This window comes from Colossoma macropomum, unplaced genomic scaffold, assembly GCF_904425465.1.
Source record: "Colossoma macropomum unplaced genomic scaffold, Colossoma_macropomum, whole genome shotgun sequence".
NCBI lineage: Eukaryota > Metazoa > Chordata > Actinopteri > Characiformes > Serrasalmidae > Colossoma > Colossoma macropomum.
In genome coordinates this window covers 6615167-6633515 of record NW_023494801.1, presented here as the reverse complement: position 1 = coordinate 6633515, position 18349 = coordinate 6615167, and the positions used below count along the sequence as shown (strand labels likewise).

Genomic DNA, 18349 nt, shown 5'->3' with positions numbered 1-18349 from the left:
CCTCTAATGTTAGTGTTCTGATTGGCTGCCTGTACTGTGCCTCAGGCAAAAGCAGCCAGGCCAAACTCTCCTTATACCTGCTGTGTGAGTGGGCAAAGCTAAACTATTGTAGACTGAATAGGCAGACATATGTAAATTTGTTGGTTCCCATGACATCACACAAACAGTGAATTTCAAACGAGCTGACAGATTAGTGACCATGTATGAAACTTTAACAAAGCATAACTCTTATTTCAGAAATGTGAGGGAAATAAGTTTTCAATGATATGGACATGGAAAAAAAGTAGATAAAACGGCATAAATGGCCACTTTTGTGCGTCTGCTTTAAAAGTTTAACCACATCCAAACACATTGTGGTTGTGTGAGTTCATTTCCCCTGTATGATTCTTAAGAGGAAATGTTCTGAGTTTCTGTGCTTTTACTTTTACAGTGTCACACTTGTGTGTGTGCTGCAGCTTTGTAGCCTGTGTTTAGTATGACAAATGTGCGAGTACCGGCGTACGCACACAAAAGCGATTTTTGTTGGACAGCTGTTTTTATCCAACTGTTCCAAGTGGTGAGATCAGCATTGGGTGTAGAGCAGCAGAGCTTTGTTCAGAGAACAAGAGGTTCCCTCTGTATGTGCTGTATCTGTTTGCTTTTGCACTAGTTGTACTCATCGTCCATTTCACTCAAAACCACTCTCTGCGGAGGACATACGGTAACTGTATGATGATAAAAGGTTTTCTGACATTATTGAAACCTAGAGTATGTTACATTGGCTGTACTCCAGCGTGCTCAGTTTTGTTCCACCTAGAATGGTGCATCTGAAATCGAGTACTACATTCTACATATGTTTTTTAGTGGCGGTAGTACATACTACTCTCCTGGCTTAGCACAGCAAACATGGGCATTTTCGGATGGCCCACTGTGCCACAGCTAGTTGCCCCTAAAAGCATACATACACATCAAAAAGCAAGGATCGCTTTAATTGGATAATTGGATGAGGGATTTATTGTACAAGCAAAATGAGTCTGGTTCCATTGATTTACATTAAAAGTCAAGTAGGTTTTTAAATTCTCCTGTAAAGTTACCATTTTGGAGATACAAGGTTTTTTTCCTGACAGCAGAGATATCTAATGACATTTCTCTCAGACACGGTTAAAAATACATAGTAATTTGGTTGTTTGTTTTTTTTTCCAAATGTTAAAATTGTTAGCTTTATGTTTTTAGGGTTCTAGGCCAATCATTTTTAGGTTTTAGGGCAAAACTATGCATACATGTGGATATAATTTTATTATATAAAACCCCAGGTACTTTACAGTTACATGTTCAGAATATCCGACAGTTTTCGAAGGGGCAACAAGGCCTTAAGCGTTTTCACACCAAGAATGAGTTCTGCAGACAAATAAACATGCACATGTTAAGTTTTGAAAATGCACACATTAATATTAATGCTGTTTTCGCATCCTCTGTGCAGCGTGGCACCAGGATGAGGAAGCAGTCAAAGCCAAAGGCTGTCTTCCCAGCCAAATGAAGTGTGTGACAGATCAGGAACATTTTTAGCATAACACAACTGTTAGCTTTTTCAGTCTGTACTGAAATTCCTGTTGTTTATTATGACAATGCGATGCTTTAGATAAGGGAGGACAGGGAGGGACTTGGTAGGGTTTGGTCACAGCTGTGGGGACATATTCCAGATCAGATAAAAGGCTGGAGTCTGTAGTCAGCTTGAGAAAATAGATTAGGTACACGTCCCCAGAGAATGAGGGAAGGAATTAGACAGTCTGAGTAAGAAATTGGAAAGCTTCTGTGCACTTTAGGGACAAAATTGGTTCATAGTAGTTGAACGGCATTCAGTCAGTCTGAAGAGTTCCACTTTTTGTCCGTAAATGTCGATCCAATCCTAAGATGTGCATGTTTAGACACTGAACAGTAATATTACTGTTGGCTTGAGAGCTGGGCCAAGAACTTGTATGGTCTTTTTTGTGAGTTACATGAAATGCCACGAATGCAGTGGCTAATGCACCTTTTAAGTGCTCAGTGGTTTTGCAAATATTGGTAAACAGAAACTGTTAGATTACAGTGGCAAACCTAATGTGTGTCAGATTGACAGTACTGATACAGTGCTGCTAGCTGACGAGAAGCATTTTTGTTGTAGATGCTTCTGCAGTCGATGCCATTAAAGTTTTTGTTGTTGTCTTAGGGTCAGTTTTCCTGCTGCAGTATTAGCTAAAAGATGCTAAAGCTTCTGCCTATTAGCTCCTGTAAGTGCATTTTGAGATGTTTTACATATTGGTCTTAAAAACATGGTTGTCTTGTGCCTTATAGCTGTATGGGACTGACAGCGGCCTGCAGCCGTAAAATCGTTTTCAAGTAAGAGAGCTTTGGCAGTGTATATTGCCGATTTAAGGTGAAAAAAAGGCAGGAAGACGCTCTGTGTGCTTTTGCTGTGTATAATACTGGGTGCACCTTGACTTCAACAATGAGACTTTCAGCATACGTGTCTCACAAAAAACAAAACAAAAATCAACGTCCAGTTTATTCGATGGCTGCGGTCAGTGGCAAAAGTTGTGAAGATTGCCACACTGCTGTACGCTGACATCACTGCTCACAGTGGCAGAATTTTCTGTCGCTACTTCATTGAAAACTATAGAATATGCGGTTTGCCGGCAGCTATCTACAGTCATAATGTAAATGCAGCGTAATTGTCGTAGTCAACTGCGTGATACATAAAGATTAAGGTTAAAAACAGTGGGATAATCCCGCAATGTGGACAGGAGGTGTTATTTAGCTGCTATGAGTTGAATGTGAAACTGCATTATCGGTGTTTGAGTGAGAATTATTGTACTGCACTGAAACACTGATATGAATGTACAGGTTTGGATATAACTCTTCGAGGGAACTGTCATGTTGGGGTATTTAACCTCACCCTATAATCTCTCTCCTACACAGAGCCCTGCTTCTGTCACTTGATTGAAATGTCTCCCCAATGCTTTGAGTTTCCATTGTATTGACTGTTTTTTTTACTCTTCTTTCTTTTTGCTCTTGTTTTGTTTTTTTTAGGTAAGGTTTGTAGGAACCCCCCCCTCCCCCCTTTTGTGTGTCTGTAAATGTGTATGTGTGCGCGCGCGTGTATCTTCTTCTTTTGCAAAATGAGGATGAAATAACTCTCCCCCCCTTTTACAGTGTAGCCTAACGGCCTCTCTTAGTTCCCTCCTGTAAGCTTACAATCACTAAACTTTCTCTGCTCAGAATTACCAGCGCTACGATTCAAAACTCACTCCAGAATGAAATCAGTAAACCTGTAGCTCCATGTGTAGAAACCAATGACCGTTTCCTTGATTTTGTTCAGGATTTATCTGTGATAGAATAGCTACTTTCATGTCAGTGTATTTCTGGCTGCGATGGGGGGTTGTTTTGATTGGCTGTGAACATAAGATTGGGTTTTCTGATTGGCTTTGAACATGTCTCTGCCTCCCCCCCCCACTCCCGATAATTCTTTTGAATGGCTTGCAGAATGAGCCTGAATCTCCGCCCATTTCCACCCCTCTTCCTCCGCCTCTCAGTCGATCTGTCTGCCTGTGTCCACTTTTGTGAAGTGACCGTACACGTGGTAATGTGGGTGTGGGATTTTGCGTGTGTGTTGTGTGCGAGTGTTTGTGTGTGTATGTGTCACTGGTGAGGGAGTGGGGGCTCAGGTGTTTTGGCTTGCAGGGAAAACTCTCACATCATCCCACCTGCATCCCCCACTCCCCTCTTTTATATGATACAAATACTCAAAAGCAATGCCCTGCCCATCTCTTCTCCCCTTTCCTGCAAAGCATGCTGGTCATATAGAACTAGAACTAGTAAATCTTGAGTTTTAAGCAGTGCAGCGGTTGAGTGAAGTGACAGTCACAATCAGTGAAAACTGGATGGATAGATAGATTGATACATAAATAGATGGATAGACAGACAGAGAAATGGTTAAACACATTAGGGATGGGCATTTCTAAAGATTTTATGATCAAGTGCTTGCAGAAAATTTAAAAAAGTAATGAATTACATAAAAATGAAAAAGGGAAATTATGATTCATCCATCTAAATTTTATAGCCAACTGTGTTTTACCCTGTTTTGACAATATCCTGCCCTTCCTATCAAAGTGGGTGGTTCTTGAGTGATGCAACCTACCAGACTCTCTGTCAGTTGTTGCCTATGAACACTGCAATGCCATGGATTCAGTTATGAGATTGTTTCTGTTTGGTCAAAGTTTGAATAATTTAAGTAGTATAGTAGTAGTATAGTAGTATTACTTGCGCTGGTCTGTATGATTTAGTACTTGTTACTCTATTTAGTACTGGAAAGCTTGTTCAAAATAATAATTTGTTTAGTTGAATACATTATAAATTATTGCCAGTCATTGTGGTTAATTATGAAACATAAATATTGTTGTTATTACCTGTACAAGGCTGTTTAGGCCAGCCCTATATTTTACTGGTTGAACAAGTAGCTTCGTAATTAGTGCTCTATTAGTCGACTACTTATGCCCATCCCTAAAACAGATGTGCTTTATTGATTCCCAGAATCAAATTATATTTAAATTATATTTTGAATTGGCCCACTCTGTCTAGTGCAGGGCTGAAGGTTAAAGAGCCTCAATGCGCTGCTAAAAACTCAATCGCCATGTTATGTTTCTCACATCTCCTTCTGCTGTATAGGGATGCAGCACGCATAAACAATGACCACTGCCTCCCAATCACACTCACCCACAGACCTGGACCTGCATGGTGGATGGGGAAAGGGGGGGAAGCAGAGAGGGCAGTGGTCTGCATTTGTTTGGTCATTTTATCTAAGGATTTGCTTTGAAAATAAAAGAAAATACAAATCGGCATCAGAACAGCAGAACAGGTGTTAATGCGAGAAAGAAAAGCATGGGTTATGGAGGACTGTAGCGAACATTATATTCATACAATCACACTCGTAGTCATGTAATGAGAAAACCAAGTAATCTTAAACAACATATGTTTGGTGATTCTTATTGTACGAAGCAAGTTGTGTTAAAAAAAAAGTCCAATTTGTTGAGTTTAGAGAATCAGAATTAAAAAACCTGCTCGATTTTTTGGACATCAGGAGCATTTAGAGTTGCTCTTTCATGTTTTAAGGTGGAGAAGGATGGCAGGAAAGCAGGGGATGGTGAGAGGGATATCCCTGGAATCACCCAAAACCCAGAGTGGTAATGGGATACACCAAGGCCTTTACCTCTGAGTCCCTAAACCCCGACCCCTAACAGTTCACCCCTGACCCCCTGACCCCTCTCTGTGTGCCTCAATCTTCCTGCTTAACCAATTGGTGTTTCTTTTTTGCAGCGTTATGATCCTGGCCATGTTGTGCTGATGGTAAACTTAGTGGTAAATGTTATTTTTCCCCTGATTGAATTGGTTACTTTATTTTTATTTTGTTTATCCTTTGAATTTTTGTTTTGCTCAGTTTAATTTTTAACCCTCCCTCCCATATTGTTTTCTTTTCATTTTTATTCTCGTCATCAGAGCACCAGTATTTTAATAAGCTTCAACTGTCTCTAGTCGTCATTCTGCTGCCTGTGTATCAGTGCAATTTACATTACTCTTCTAGAGCATTTCTCATTTCGTTTGTTTTCAGTTTTTTTGGGAGATCTTGTGATTCACTTCCCCTTTTTTTCGTTTCAATGCACATTCTTCACTGGAATGCTTAATGCTAGATGAGACGTCACGATTGTTCCCAAAACACTGATTGATGGGAAGGAAATAGATTAGGTTGGGCCTGATTTGGGACTCCGACCTACTTATGTTATAAACTGATCAGATGACCTGACTATATTCAAATTCAGTGTGTTTGCCTCACAGCTCTGTTAATTAGCTGTGCTGTGAAGTGTGTGATATGCTTTTTTTGGCATGCACATCAGTACTACATTAAAATAAGTCATATTCTAACAAGGTACTTCAATGTCTGTTCAGTATTATTATCAGTTAACACCTCTACCATGCAAATGGTCCTCAGACAGGGAATCTGATTGTAGGTTTGGAGTCCTGTTAGGCCCTAATCGTCCTGCACGCTCTCCTCTATCATTTCATTACGGGAACAGTTGTACCACTGGGCTGAGGCTCTAGGCTTAGCAGCTTGGCAGCTCGGAAATTATGACGTGTCTCATTTTCTCGGGGGCTAGGAATTAATTAGACATCTCTAATGTTGTGGCAGCGCTTCAAGCATGGCTTTTCCATGTTTTTTTTTTTTCCTAGTGTTAAGAGAGGGGTTTAGTTATGTTCAAATAATAGTTAAAAAGGGTATATATTTAAGTGACAAGGTTTAAGTGTCTCTGCCCACAATCTGTCAAGTATTTCCATTACTAAGATATGTTCTGTCTGCCTAGTATTGATAGTCAAAGCCTTAAAAGGGATGTTTAAGTGTCTGGAGTGTTAAATATGTAGTTCTGTTTAATTTTGCATTGATAATTGGCTACAATACATTTTATCGCTCTAGCACTTATTAGAATATAGCCTGAATAGGTTTATTTTGGTTGAAATTCTTTGAAAATCATCCTGATTAGGGCCTGCAAAGGTTGGACTTGGTGTAAGAAAAACTAATACAATGTTAATGTCATGTAAAACATGCGCATGCAAGTTTTACATGATTTACAGTGCGTCCTGTTTTTGCTTCTGACTTTACTGCAGCATGCTTCACCTTCACTTTCACTTTTGAGCGCTACAGTTCAAAACAGGCATGACTGCTTGTTACATCAGACGTTTGCTTTTGGACAAATTCTGATGCCGTTTGGAGAGAGTATGTCATCAGCTGTAGGCATACAAGATCTGAGAAAATACTGAAGTTAGTGTTGACACCACGGTGAATTAATTCCTAGCCCTTAGTTTTGTGATACTCAGTAAGTGCACAGTCATAAAAGGGTGACGCTTTAGGGTTACAGCTGTTTGCATTGTGTTGCCTCAGCCCAAGGGCATGAACTGACCTCTTTAAATTAAAACTGCACATAAAAAACAAATGAATTTTGATGGCAAAAAAGAGGAAGAGTTAAAAAACTGAAACCAAACTACGTAACTGATTGGAGTCTCTGATTGAATGTGACCATGGTGCCAGCCTCCGCAGCAGCAGTTTAGTATGACTTCTGTTCTTTTGCCTTTCTCTTTCATTTGAGACTTGTTTGTGTGTCTGTCTATCTGACCCCTCCCCTTCCCCACTCTCTCAGGTAAGTACACCCCCTAAAAACCCTGCACTGTCACCATGGCAACGTCTGGCCCGTGACATCACTCTGCTGCTGTAGCTCAGTGCTTGTGTCCTTATTCTTTCTTTTCTCTCTATCTCTTTCTCTCTCTGCTTTGTTTGGCTGGTTATGAGTGGATTAAGCAATTATGTGTCAATTTCCGAGTAGTTTTGATTGTCTTTTTATTTCTTTCCTTTTGTTTCATTCTGGTTTTGTTCTTTTTTTCCTGAAGTTAATTATTATTTGATCTAGCTCTTTTCACAGCTTGCGTTTCCTTACATGTACATACTGACTACAGATTACTAGCTAAGCTTAGCAGTAATAGAGCAGAGAAAATTGCTGGTTAATATTTGTGAACTTTTGGTTGAAGGCTTTTAGGAATAACTTTACTGAGATTTTCAGAGATGGCTGATACCAGCTGTTCAGAATTCAGTTCTGAGACATTTATATTTGGTATTTGCATAGTGTCGCAGTGCTGTGGCAAGGTGCAGTAAATGCAGAGACTTCCTCTTCTCCCTGCCGCTCTCACACATTCCCCCCAGGCCAAATCAGGTGCTTCCTGTCCTCAGACGTAGTACAGTGCAGACTGCGGAGAGGAAAGGAGGTAGCAAGATGGATTATCCTGAACAGGGGGGACACTGTGGGGACACTGCGACAAGTTTGACAGCAAGACATCTTTTCTGCCCCCCCGATTCCCTTCAGCAGTGCTGAACTGCTCTAGAATTTCCCCTATTTGTTCATCAGATCATCAAACTGATTTATTTTAAACACAAAGAAATCATGCTTTTTTTTAAAGCAGAAACACTTTTAAACTAATAGCTTTTCAGAGCTACAATAATAGTGTGTTTTCTCTTAGTATCCAGTCTAGCAAGTCACACTGTGGTACCTGGCACAGCCATTTAATCAGAGTGCCGCACACTAAGCTGTGAGAATGGCTAGTAGCGTTTGGTTCACTGTAGCTTTCTGGTCTCTTGCACTTGAAGGCAGTCTTTCTAACCCAGCACCCTGTGCTCTAAGCAGGCTGTCCCACCCACGCTGTCTCTTGAGCCGTGTTTGGAGTTTAACCTCTGCCCTTTCTCTCTCTGCCTCTCCCCCCTCACTTCACAGGACGCACCGACCCTGTGCCCATCATCCTCAAATATGACGTTATGGGGATGGGACGCATGGAGATGGAGGTGAGGGGAAAGTGTTGTTACATTGTTTTATTATTATTATTATTATTATTATTATTGTTATTTATTTATTTATTTATTGTTTTAAGTTCTCTACCTTTGACCATTTGTCTGATGGTTGACAGCTGGACTATGCAGAAGATGCAACAGAGAAGCGTCGAGTGTTGGAAGTGGAGAAAGAAGACACAGAGGAATTGCGACAGAAGTACAAGGTGACACTCAAGTGCAGGGTTTAGCTCAACACGTAAAAAAAAAAGTCATTTTACAGAAATGTTGAGTTTATTTTGCTCTTGGCTCTTCTGTTCAATCCCTCTACCCAGTTTCTGAGCAATTTGTTTGAGGTATGAAATTGGTATTAGCTGAAATGTTAGCTTCCTGACAGAAATCAGGAAGTGCCTATAAACTATGACCATTTTAGGTTTTTCCCCATGACCCCCATACAACTATATACATGTTTACACAAAATAACTAAATTTCAGACAGGTCTGGACATGTGCTAGCAACATGTTGATACGTAAACACTGTACAGTGTTAAGGTATCTGTTTTCATAGTGTGTCTTGTTTTATTTTCTTTGCACTCCCATAGGAGTTGATTCAGAGGGCTGCAATGCGATTATAAAACGATTATCGATGCATCTCGATGCATCTTTTTTCTCTATACAGGATTTCTATCTTCCTACTGTCTGAGGACTTGGTAGTTTTAAAGCAAAGTATTTGTAATGATCCATAATGTAAATGCATTACGGATCATTACAAATACTTTGCTTTAAATATCTAAAAATCTTTTTAATAAATCAAATGGAGGTGATGTGGCAAGTGAACTAGAAGGCTCTCATTCAGAGACGCTGCTGCCACTCATCTGCGATAAAATGCGCTGTTGCCCTGAAATAAGATCCAGTGGTAATGGGTGTCCACGCAGCGCGTTACAGCTATCCTTCCCGTTTTCTTTGGTGGTTTTATAACTTCGGTTTTGGTCTTGTTGTAGAGAGGGGGGGGGGCCTATTTTCAAGACTGGACGCTGAATCTCGGCTCCAAAGTGTGCAGCATAGCGCGAAAGCCCTGGTTCTCAACGACTGAGAGCAGACAGCAGGTCACATAGCACCGAGGTCTGGCCTCGCCAGTAGCGAACGAAAAAACAGAGATTAAGAACATTTGGAGGACTTGTTCGCATTTATAAGCAGCGCGGTTGGTTAAATCTGCAACGAGAGTTAAAAAAAAGTTGCGAAAATGAACTCGCTTATCTTTTGAATTTTCCCGTTCCACCTTAAATGGTGCAGCAGTTACATTCGGCGCCTAAGGCAGAATTTAAGGTGAAACGGGAAAATTAGAACGAGAAGCTGGCGAATGAGAGGCGACTTCAGCCTCGTAAAACAGCCGGATCGATTTGTGAATCGATTCAGAATCGTTCACGTCCGCATCGCGATGCATCTAAGAATCGAGTTTTTCCCACACCCCTACACTCCCATGTTTTCTCTTCTGACTACATAGCATTCATATCTCAGGGTACCTCATATCAGTATTTTCGGGTTTGCAGGATTATGCTGAGAAGGAGAAAGCCATCGCCAAGGCTTTGGAAGACCTGAGAGCTAATTTCTATTGTGAGCTGTGTGATAAGCAGTATCAGAAACACCAGGAGTTTGACAATCACATCAACTCCTATGATCATGCACATAAACAGGTGAGGGAGATCATGACAGACATCACTGCCTGAATGACATTTACTGACATTTTGTGTTGTTCGTTGCCATATATTTGTGTATTGATGGTAATAACAGTAAATCTCTCCTTTTGTTTTTCTTCTCTCTTTCTTTTATTTAACAGCTGTAATCACTAATACCAGATAATAGTCATCTTTTCCCTCTTGTTAAATGTGTTTTGCTCACTCCCACAGAGGCTGAAAGAGCTGAAGCAGAGGGAATTTGCACGAAATGTGTCTTCACGTTCCCGTAAGGATGGGAAGAAGCAGGAGAAAATGCTGCGGCGTCTACATGAGCTAGCTGAGCAGAGGAAACAGCAAGACTGGTGAGTAAAATGTCCACTACTGTCCCCTCATGGCAGTACAACAGTATTACATGACTTGCTTCTTGCGGTAAAAGTGCTAATGTTGCCAACAATGAATGAAAGCAAACAGACGTCAATAATGCTGATACAACGTTGATTGAATTATAGAAATGATAGACATTACATAAATTATGCCATGCCTGTTGATGGCTAATAGCTTGTTAACAAAATTACCTTTTTCACATTTTTATGCCAAGAAGCATTGTATGCGAAACCTTTTTGTTCTTTCATCTTTTTCTCCAGCGTTTCTGGTAGTGGGCCTATGTTCAAGCAGACAACAGTGGCAGTCGATGGAGATAAGGGTGATGACGGTGGCTTCTCAAATGTAGATGGTGTTCCTATGACCACAGACTGTACCACAGAGGGATCATCAGGGGAGGATAAGGGAAACTCTGGCTTTTGTGGTCAGAGCTCACCGAGACCTGGCCCAGCCATAAGTTTCTCCCTTCGTAAGAACACATCCTCTCCAACACCGAGTGGAGGGACCCAGGCTGCTAAAGTCAGTGTTTCCTTCTCTTTCGCCAAGAAAGCACCAGTAAAACTGGAGACAGCTGCTGCTGTGTTTGCAGACCAAGGAGAAGAAGCAATGGAAGAAGAAGAAGGACAGGAAGAAGGAGCAGAGAAAGCTGCAGGGGAGGAAGGAGGTACAGCATCCTGCACTGATAGTCCACAAGCTACAGCAGGAGGCACAGGTGGAGGAGAAGAAGAACAGCCACAGGGTGATGATGGAGGAACACTGGCCTCCACCCTTAACAAACTAAAGATGATGATGAAAAAGGAGGAAGGTTACTCTGGACAAGAGCCACAGTATTATCACTATGTTCCTCCTGCACACTGTCGGGTCAAGCCCCATTTCCAGTTCCTACTCTTCATGAAGGCCTCAGACCAGTGTGGCAGCCGAGAGGAGGACGAAGAGGCGGAAGAAGAGAAAACATCATCAACAGAAGGAGATGCGGGACAAAAACAGGCTAAAGACAACGTCTCCAAAACAGAGAAGGACGCAGGGAAAGAAGCAGAGAAAGAGGCTACAAAGAGGCAGTGTACAGATCCTATTTCATCTCCCAAAGTAAAGACTGAAGAAGGATCAGATAGCACCCCAGCAGTAGAGGGGAGTGTGGATCCTTCAACTACTACTTCCCAAACAACAGAAGCTAAACAAGGGGCATCTGAACCTCAAGACACTGGACCCCGCATACCAACGGGGCCCTTCTTTCCTGTTTTAAGTAAAGATGAAAGCACTACTTTACAGTGGCCCTCTGAGCTCTTAGAGTTTACCAAGGCCCAGCCTTCCCTCTCCTACAGTTGTAACCCTCTTTACTTTGACTTTAAGCTGTCCCGGAACAAAGGCAACCGAGGAGGTAAAGCCAACAAACCTGCCAAGCCAGCTAACGCTAGTGGAGATAACGGAGAGGGATCCAAGACCGAAGGCACCATCAGCACTGCTGGCACAAGTGGAGAGACTAGCCAAGCAGTAACACCACCCAATACCAGCACTGACAAAAAAGAAGAATCCTTAAAAGAAAAGATTGCAGAGGGTGACAACAAAGACAAGAACAAAGACAAGTTGGAGAGCACTGAAGATGGAGCTGGGGGCTCCAAGAAAAAGAAAAAGAAGAAGAAACACAAGAAGTCAAGCAAGCGTTCCAAGCGCAAAGAAAAAGAGAAAACAGCTGCAGAGGGAGAGATGGAGACAGAGACACAAGGAGAAAAGACCAAAAAGAAAAAGAAACACAAACGAAAGAAAAGCAAAAATAAACCACATGCTGAGGAAGACGAAGATGAAAAGGCACAAGAAGGTAAAGAACAGAAAGGCAAAGACAAAGATGACAAGGGTGGGGTCAGTTCCTCTGCACAGACTACAGGAGGAGGAGGAGGTGGGAGTTCGGCTTCAGAGGGAGCAAAGAGAAAACGACCCCATAAAGAAGTGTCTCAAAAATCAGGGACTGAGGAGGGCAGTGCAGGCAAGTCCAACTCTTCAGAAGAGCACAATGGTACGAAACGTCTCAAAGCTGACCCTAGTGCTGCGTCCTGTTCTGCTTCTGCTCAGAAAAGTCCAGGGGGAGGTCGACCTCCCAGCAGCGAGAGTGAAGAAGATGGTGGCTCTTCATCTCAGCGCTCCCGCCCTCCTCATCGGCGGTCTACACCTTCACGTGAACAGAGGCGTCACCGCAGCGAGGACTCGGGACGGTCAGGTCGCTCACGTAGCCGTTCATCTCGCCGAGGAGACCGCAATCATAGACGCAACAGAGGTCAGACGTCTCGTAGTCAGTCATATACAAGCAGCTCAGAGCGTTCCTCAGCAGGCAGTAGTGCGTACAGTTGGCACAGCCACAGCTACTCTGACAGCTACAGTGACTACAGTGATGGAGAACGTCACCGCAGGTCAAAAAGGCGCTCTTCGGACTCAGAGTATGAAAGAAGAAGTGGTGGACGGTCACACAGGAGACACTACTCATCCTCTTCTTCGGAAGAAGACTCTCGATCACGTTCGCGCTCTCACAGCCGGAGGAAGCACCACCGGCGGAGGCGCCATCGCAGTAGTAGCCGCAGTTCAAGTCGCAGCAGCCGGAGCAGCAGTGCTCGCTCATACAGACGCAGCAGCTACAGTCGCAGTCGCAGCTCTGCCAGTCGCTCATCCAGCTCCCCGCACCGCCGCAGCCGTAGCCGACGGGCAGACAGCTCCACGCACCGACGTGACTTTAACCGCTCCATCATATATCGCTCACAGTCTCCAAGGTCCTCGTCGTCCCGGTCGCAGGCACGGAACAGCAGTTCCTCAACACAAGCAACCAAAGGAAGCGGGGGAGGTGGAGGATTGAGGGAAGGTGGAGGTGCTTCAGAGCATCGGAACTCATTTACAGCCCGCCAGCTTCTTGAAAAAGTCCAGTCTCGCAAGGGTGGTGAAGACGGTGGAACTGTAAGTAAACCGGGCATCAAAATCAAGGACCCTCCGCAGGGCTACTTTGGGCCCAAGCTTCCCCCAGCTCTTGGAAACAAGGGCATATTACCCCTTTTTGGTAAGCTCCAGGCAGGGAAGAAACCTTCTTTACTTCCCTTAATGCGGACAGACGATGGGGAAAAGTCAGGGCAGGGAAAGGGTTCTGATTCCAGTGGTGAGGTAATCCTGGTGGAGCCCATTCGTGAGTTTCCTCCACCACCCCCACCACCTCCTCCACCACCCCAGCAGCAGCAGCAACAGCAGCAGCAACAGCAGCAGCAACAACAACAGACGGAGGAACCCATCTCAAATGCAGTCTCAGATGAGACCAGAAACCAAATCTCAGAACCTCAAGTGCTCCATGAGCAAAGGCCAGTATTTGAGCAAGATCCGGGTAACATTATGCCTGCTTATCAAGGTGAGCCAGGACAGGACCCCAACAACCAAATCATGGACGGACGTCTAATGGGACCTGACATGGGCCAGCAAGCACCCATGCATGCTTATCCAGGCTATCCTATGTCCAATATGGAAGAGGAGAACATGGGAATGGAGGCTGAAGAGGATGGCTTGGCACCATTGGAGAGCCAACCAATCACTTTTACCCCAGAGGAGATGGAGAAATACAGCAAGCTACAACAAGCAGCACAGCAGCACATCCAGCAACAGCTTCTGGCAAAGCAGGTGAAGACCTTTCCCTCAGCTGCTGCAGCTGCAGCCGCAGCCAACTTGGCAGCTGCTGCCAATCTCGCCCCTGCACCTCCTCCTCCGCCTGCTGCTCTGCAACCAATTCATATCCAGCAGCCCACTGTGTCGGCAGCATCAGCCACTTCCATTACCACAGTGCAGCATGCCATCCTGCAGCACCATGCAGCCGCCACAGCAATGGGCATCCACCCTCACACCCCACATCATCCTCATCCTGCTCATGCTCAGCTAGCCCAGGTACATATACCCCAACACCACCTGACCCCCATATCCTTATCTCCTCTGGGCCACACATTAGGTCACTCTTTGGGTCACTCTTTGGGACACACTGGCCTGATCCCAGCCCACCCTTCTGCCTTTCTCTCTGGGCAGCCTATACATATAATACCAGCTTCTGCGCTCCACCATGCCCCATTAGCTCTGCACCATGTCCCTCACGCAGCCCTTTACCCCACTCTCTTCGCTCCTCGGCCAGCAACAGCAGCTGCTGCAGCTGCCTTGCAGCTCCATCCCCTACTTCACCCCATCTTCTCAGGCCAGGACCTTCAGCATCCCCCAAGCCATGGCTCTTGAGATACTTTGCAAAAAGAATGAAGTCCCTGCAGTCTAAAAGGAGGGTGAGGGGTAGATTTTTTTTTTTTTCTGGATGACATACTCCAGACTACCAGTCAACCTCTCTTTCCTTTTACTGTGTTAAAGAGAGAACATCAGTCCAATTGACAAAGTGGAAAACCTCCTTAGACTGAAAAAAATCTGGAAATTCACTATTATTTGTGTGTTTGGTAAAAGCAGAGAAGCTGCATGAAGAACGCTTTTGAACCCAGGCAGTTTCCTGAGGGATGTGAGCAAGAGATTTAGCTCACAAGTGAGATCTTCACATTTGTTAAGAATTTTTGTTGTTTCCTATGGTGATTGTTGCTGATCTCATTTTTCCCGTGCAGCCAAAGAGACTCAATGGCTGAAGCCATAGGCTGGGGGTGTGATCAGTGCTATGGTCCTATAGTATGCAGAGAGGGTGATTCCTTGGAAACTCACTTTGTGTAAGGGTGTTGGGATGTCCGTGTCAAGATAAACTATTGTAAATTGCAGAAATTGTGTGTCCTTTTATGAAGAGCTGGTCATGGAAATAAAATGATTACTTGGCTGCAGCCATAATAAAATGTTACCTGGGCAATTCCAGTGCAGGCCAGTGATCAAGAGTTATCTCAAAATACTTTATCCTCTGAGTAACAAAAACAGGAACATTTAAATAATGTGGAATGGATTGAAGCCATATTTGTCATACTAAATGCATTGTTTTCAATGGTTTGTCGTAAATCAGTAATATGAAGTAAAAACTAAAGCGCTTCACAAAATGTTGACGTCACAGAAAGTTACACTGTTTTGGGGTACCCCCACCTTGTCAAGGACTTGACTTGCACTGAAAAAATTGTACATCAGGATGCTGCTTTTGCATCATGTAAGGACTGTATGATTGTAGTATTCTGCAATAATTTTATTTTCTGTTTGATTTTAAATTATTTTCCAGTATTTTTTTTTTTTTGCTGAGTTTTCCCCCTTGTATAATTAGTCTTTTGTAAATAGTCATCATAGACAAAAGCGTATTGTAAAATAATACACCTTTGTAACTGTTAAAAAAAATTACTACACAAAAAGGACACAGTGAAATAACAAACACAGAGCAGACAAATGGATTAATAAATAATTTGGTCAGGGTTGGTACTACAGAGGGCTATCCTGCTGTAACTGGGGTGGTCCGGGGATGGGGTCTGTACTGACAGGGGATTTACAAGTGTTGTTAAGTCACCTTTGGAAACAGATCAGACTGTAAATGGCAGCAGTGGTATTTAGTTTTTTTTATTCTTTATCGATGCGTCAGAAAATAAAGCGTTTTGAGATGTAAATGACTATTTAAGCGTGCTTTCTGTGCTGTTGCATGCATTTGTTTACTGTTCTTCCTTTCTTTGCTCTTCCTGTGCTTTGATTTGCATAGTCATTTGCCATCAGAGAATGACTTGGTCACGGACCATATCCTGTAAATTCAGTTGTTTGTCGTTAGACATATAGACAGGCATGCTGTACATCAAAAACTTCAGTCTGAAGATGCAAGGATGATAATCACTATGCGCCACACAACAAGAAGTAAGCAGTAAACGGTAATATGCCCAATGCAGGAGAGTGCAGGTAAAGAAAGACGACACATAATACATGCAAACTCAAAGGTAAGTGTATATATATAAAAAAATAGACCAAAACATAGATACAAAATACTGAAGTGACTGGTAGCACAGTTTGAATACACCATATGATTCTTCTTGTAGGGTTAATTATGCCTGTATACAAAGTCAAATTCTGTATATTTACATAGATTATATAGATGTTAAGTACGCACAGATGATTGGGGCAGAGGTACCATGAGTATGTGTAGATGGCTTGACAGACCCTGATTCTCATGCAATCTTACATTTTCATTCATTTAAGGGACAGTAGGCTGTTAGGGGTGTGCACTGTGGTTTTCCTTCTTTATAGACAGATGAGACTCCACTGATGAATTTGGGTTTTAATCACCTGCTGTACGTTGCGGTCAGTGATAGTGACTTTTCTTTTCCAGGTGATGATACAGCAGCCTGTCAGTATGCTCTCCAGTGTAACTCCATGATGGTACAGATCGTCAGCCGTTTAAAGCTGCTGTGACTTTTTTTTTTTCCGAACAGTTCTAGATGCGTTTATTGAGCATTACTTTTAGGATATACAATAGTAGAGTTTGTTCAAAATCAAGATCACAGGTGTAGAACTCGCTGTATGAAAATGCAAAATAAAGCAATGTGTTGCTGTGCTGCTTTGTTGAGGTGGGAGTTGCTGAATGTTTACAAGACGTCCTGAATAATCACACTTTCTGCTGCAGTCCTATTGATTACAGGTACATATCCCTCGTCTTACAAGTCTGCTCAGGTCAATAGTCATCTTCGTTTTGCTGATGTGCACCATGCCACGCTCTGAGGAGTTTAAGCTCATCTCTAGAGGCTGTTCTATCATTTCTGGTAAAATAGCTTCAAGCTAGTCTGCAAACTTAATGTCTTAAGGTCTCCAGACCCTGAATCCAGTTTCTGGTCCTGGACTTTGTGATCACTGGTGATTTTGTCATTTCAACAATTTACTTTTTTTTTTTTTCTTTTTAGTTTCTGTGTAAATACAGTTAGGCTTTGTGTATATTTATATTATTATACTTTGGGTATATTTTTATCTGATCATATGTCGGTACTTTTTCCACACACATCATGGCTTCTAAATCAATTTCAAGATGTGTATACATTAATATTTGTAATGGAAAAACAATTTGTGGGGTTATTTACTCATTTTTAATAAATTAAACCAGTTTAGATGCTATGGGAGTTAAAATTATTACAGCATGTGACAACTGAACTGTAGTCTGCAATGCGTTGTCAGAGCAAATAATTACACTGCTGTGGGACATTTTCACAGCATTCACAGATATTTTTGTCAGTATAATTATTTTAATACTTTTAATATTTGGCTGTGTGCATCACAGATGGCAGTTCCATTATTGCACATTGTTGCTACATAGAAACAAAATTAATGTAACCCCTGCCACCAAAAAAAAACAAAAAAAACCTTTTTTTTGTGCAATAACCAAAATAAAAGCATCACTGAGTTGTTGATGTAACTGATTGATACCTACTGTCACACCTACTAGTGATTACAAAACAGGGCTGGAAACTGGAAGGTCTTGAGTTGAAGGCCTCTAAGGCAATGGGCTGAGATCAAGGCCCTACTGGGTTGCGATGTTCAACATGGTATTGAATGGCTAACACTGAGGAAATCCACATTTCAGCTGCAGACTGTGCTGTCAGCGCCAAGCAGAAAGGCTCAAAACTTGAACTGTTTTCCAAGACTAATGCTTTCTCTTAGCTTTTGCTTACAAAAGGGCCCTCTCCATATTCAAAAGGCAATGCCACTTTCAAACACCAGGTGGCACTGGTGGAGCTTTTGATGGCGGATGCTCTACTTTTTTTTTCCCCTCTTTCAACAGTGATCACTGACCTTTAGTGTTGATGGCTTGACAGGCCCTGATTCTTATGTACTGTCCTCCATTTTTAATCGGGGAGGGGGGCAAAAAAAAAAAATAAAATAACAGTAGGCTGTTATGGGTGTGCGCTGTGCAGAGACTTTGCAGATGGAGTTTTTCTCAACACCTTTTACACATGGGGTAAAGCTCCACTGCTGAAGTTTGAGTT

General features: G+C 42.6%; 1 protein-coding gene across 11 annotated transcripts in view; it reads left to right on the top strand.

The window, feature by feature from the left end:
* Positions 1 to 16001, top strand: part of gpatch8 (G patch domain containing 8) — a 50351-nt gene extending 34350 nt beyond the window's left edge. For 4 of the 11 annotated variants that reach the window (XM_036589195.1, XM_036589200.1, XM_036589202.1 and 1 more), the window contains 5 exons: positions 8322 to 8389; positions 8512 to 8598; positions 9921 to 10064; positions 10278 to 10408; positions 10691 to 16001. In XM_036589195.1, the coding sequence (XP_036445088.1) occupies positions 8322 to 8389; positions 8512 to 8598; positions 9921 to 10064; positions 10278 to 10408; positions 10691 to 14666 (4406 nt within the window). In that variant the 3' untranslated portion in view covers positions 14667 to 16001. Of the gene's footprint in view, positions 1 to 3045; positions 5196 to 5328; positions 5371 to 8321; positions 8390 to 8511; positions 8599 to 9920; positions 10065 to 10277; positions 10409 to 10690 lie in introns of all 11 variants that reach the window. The other 7 variants (XM_036589203.1, XM_036589206.1, XM_036589205.1 and 4 more) reach the window with 3 other exon arrangements.
* The last annotated feature ends 2348 nt before the right edge of the window (positions 16002 to 18349 follow it).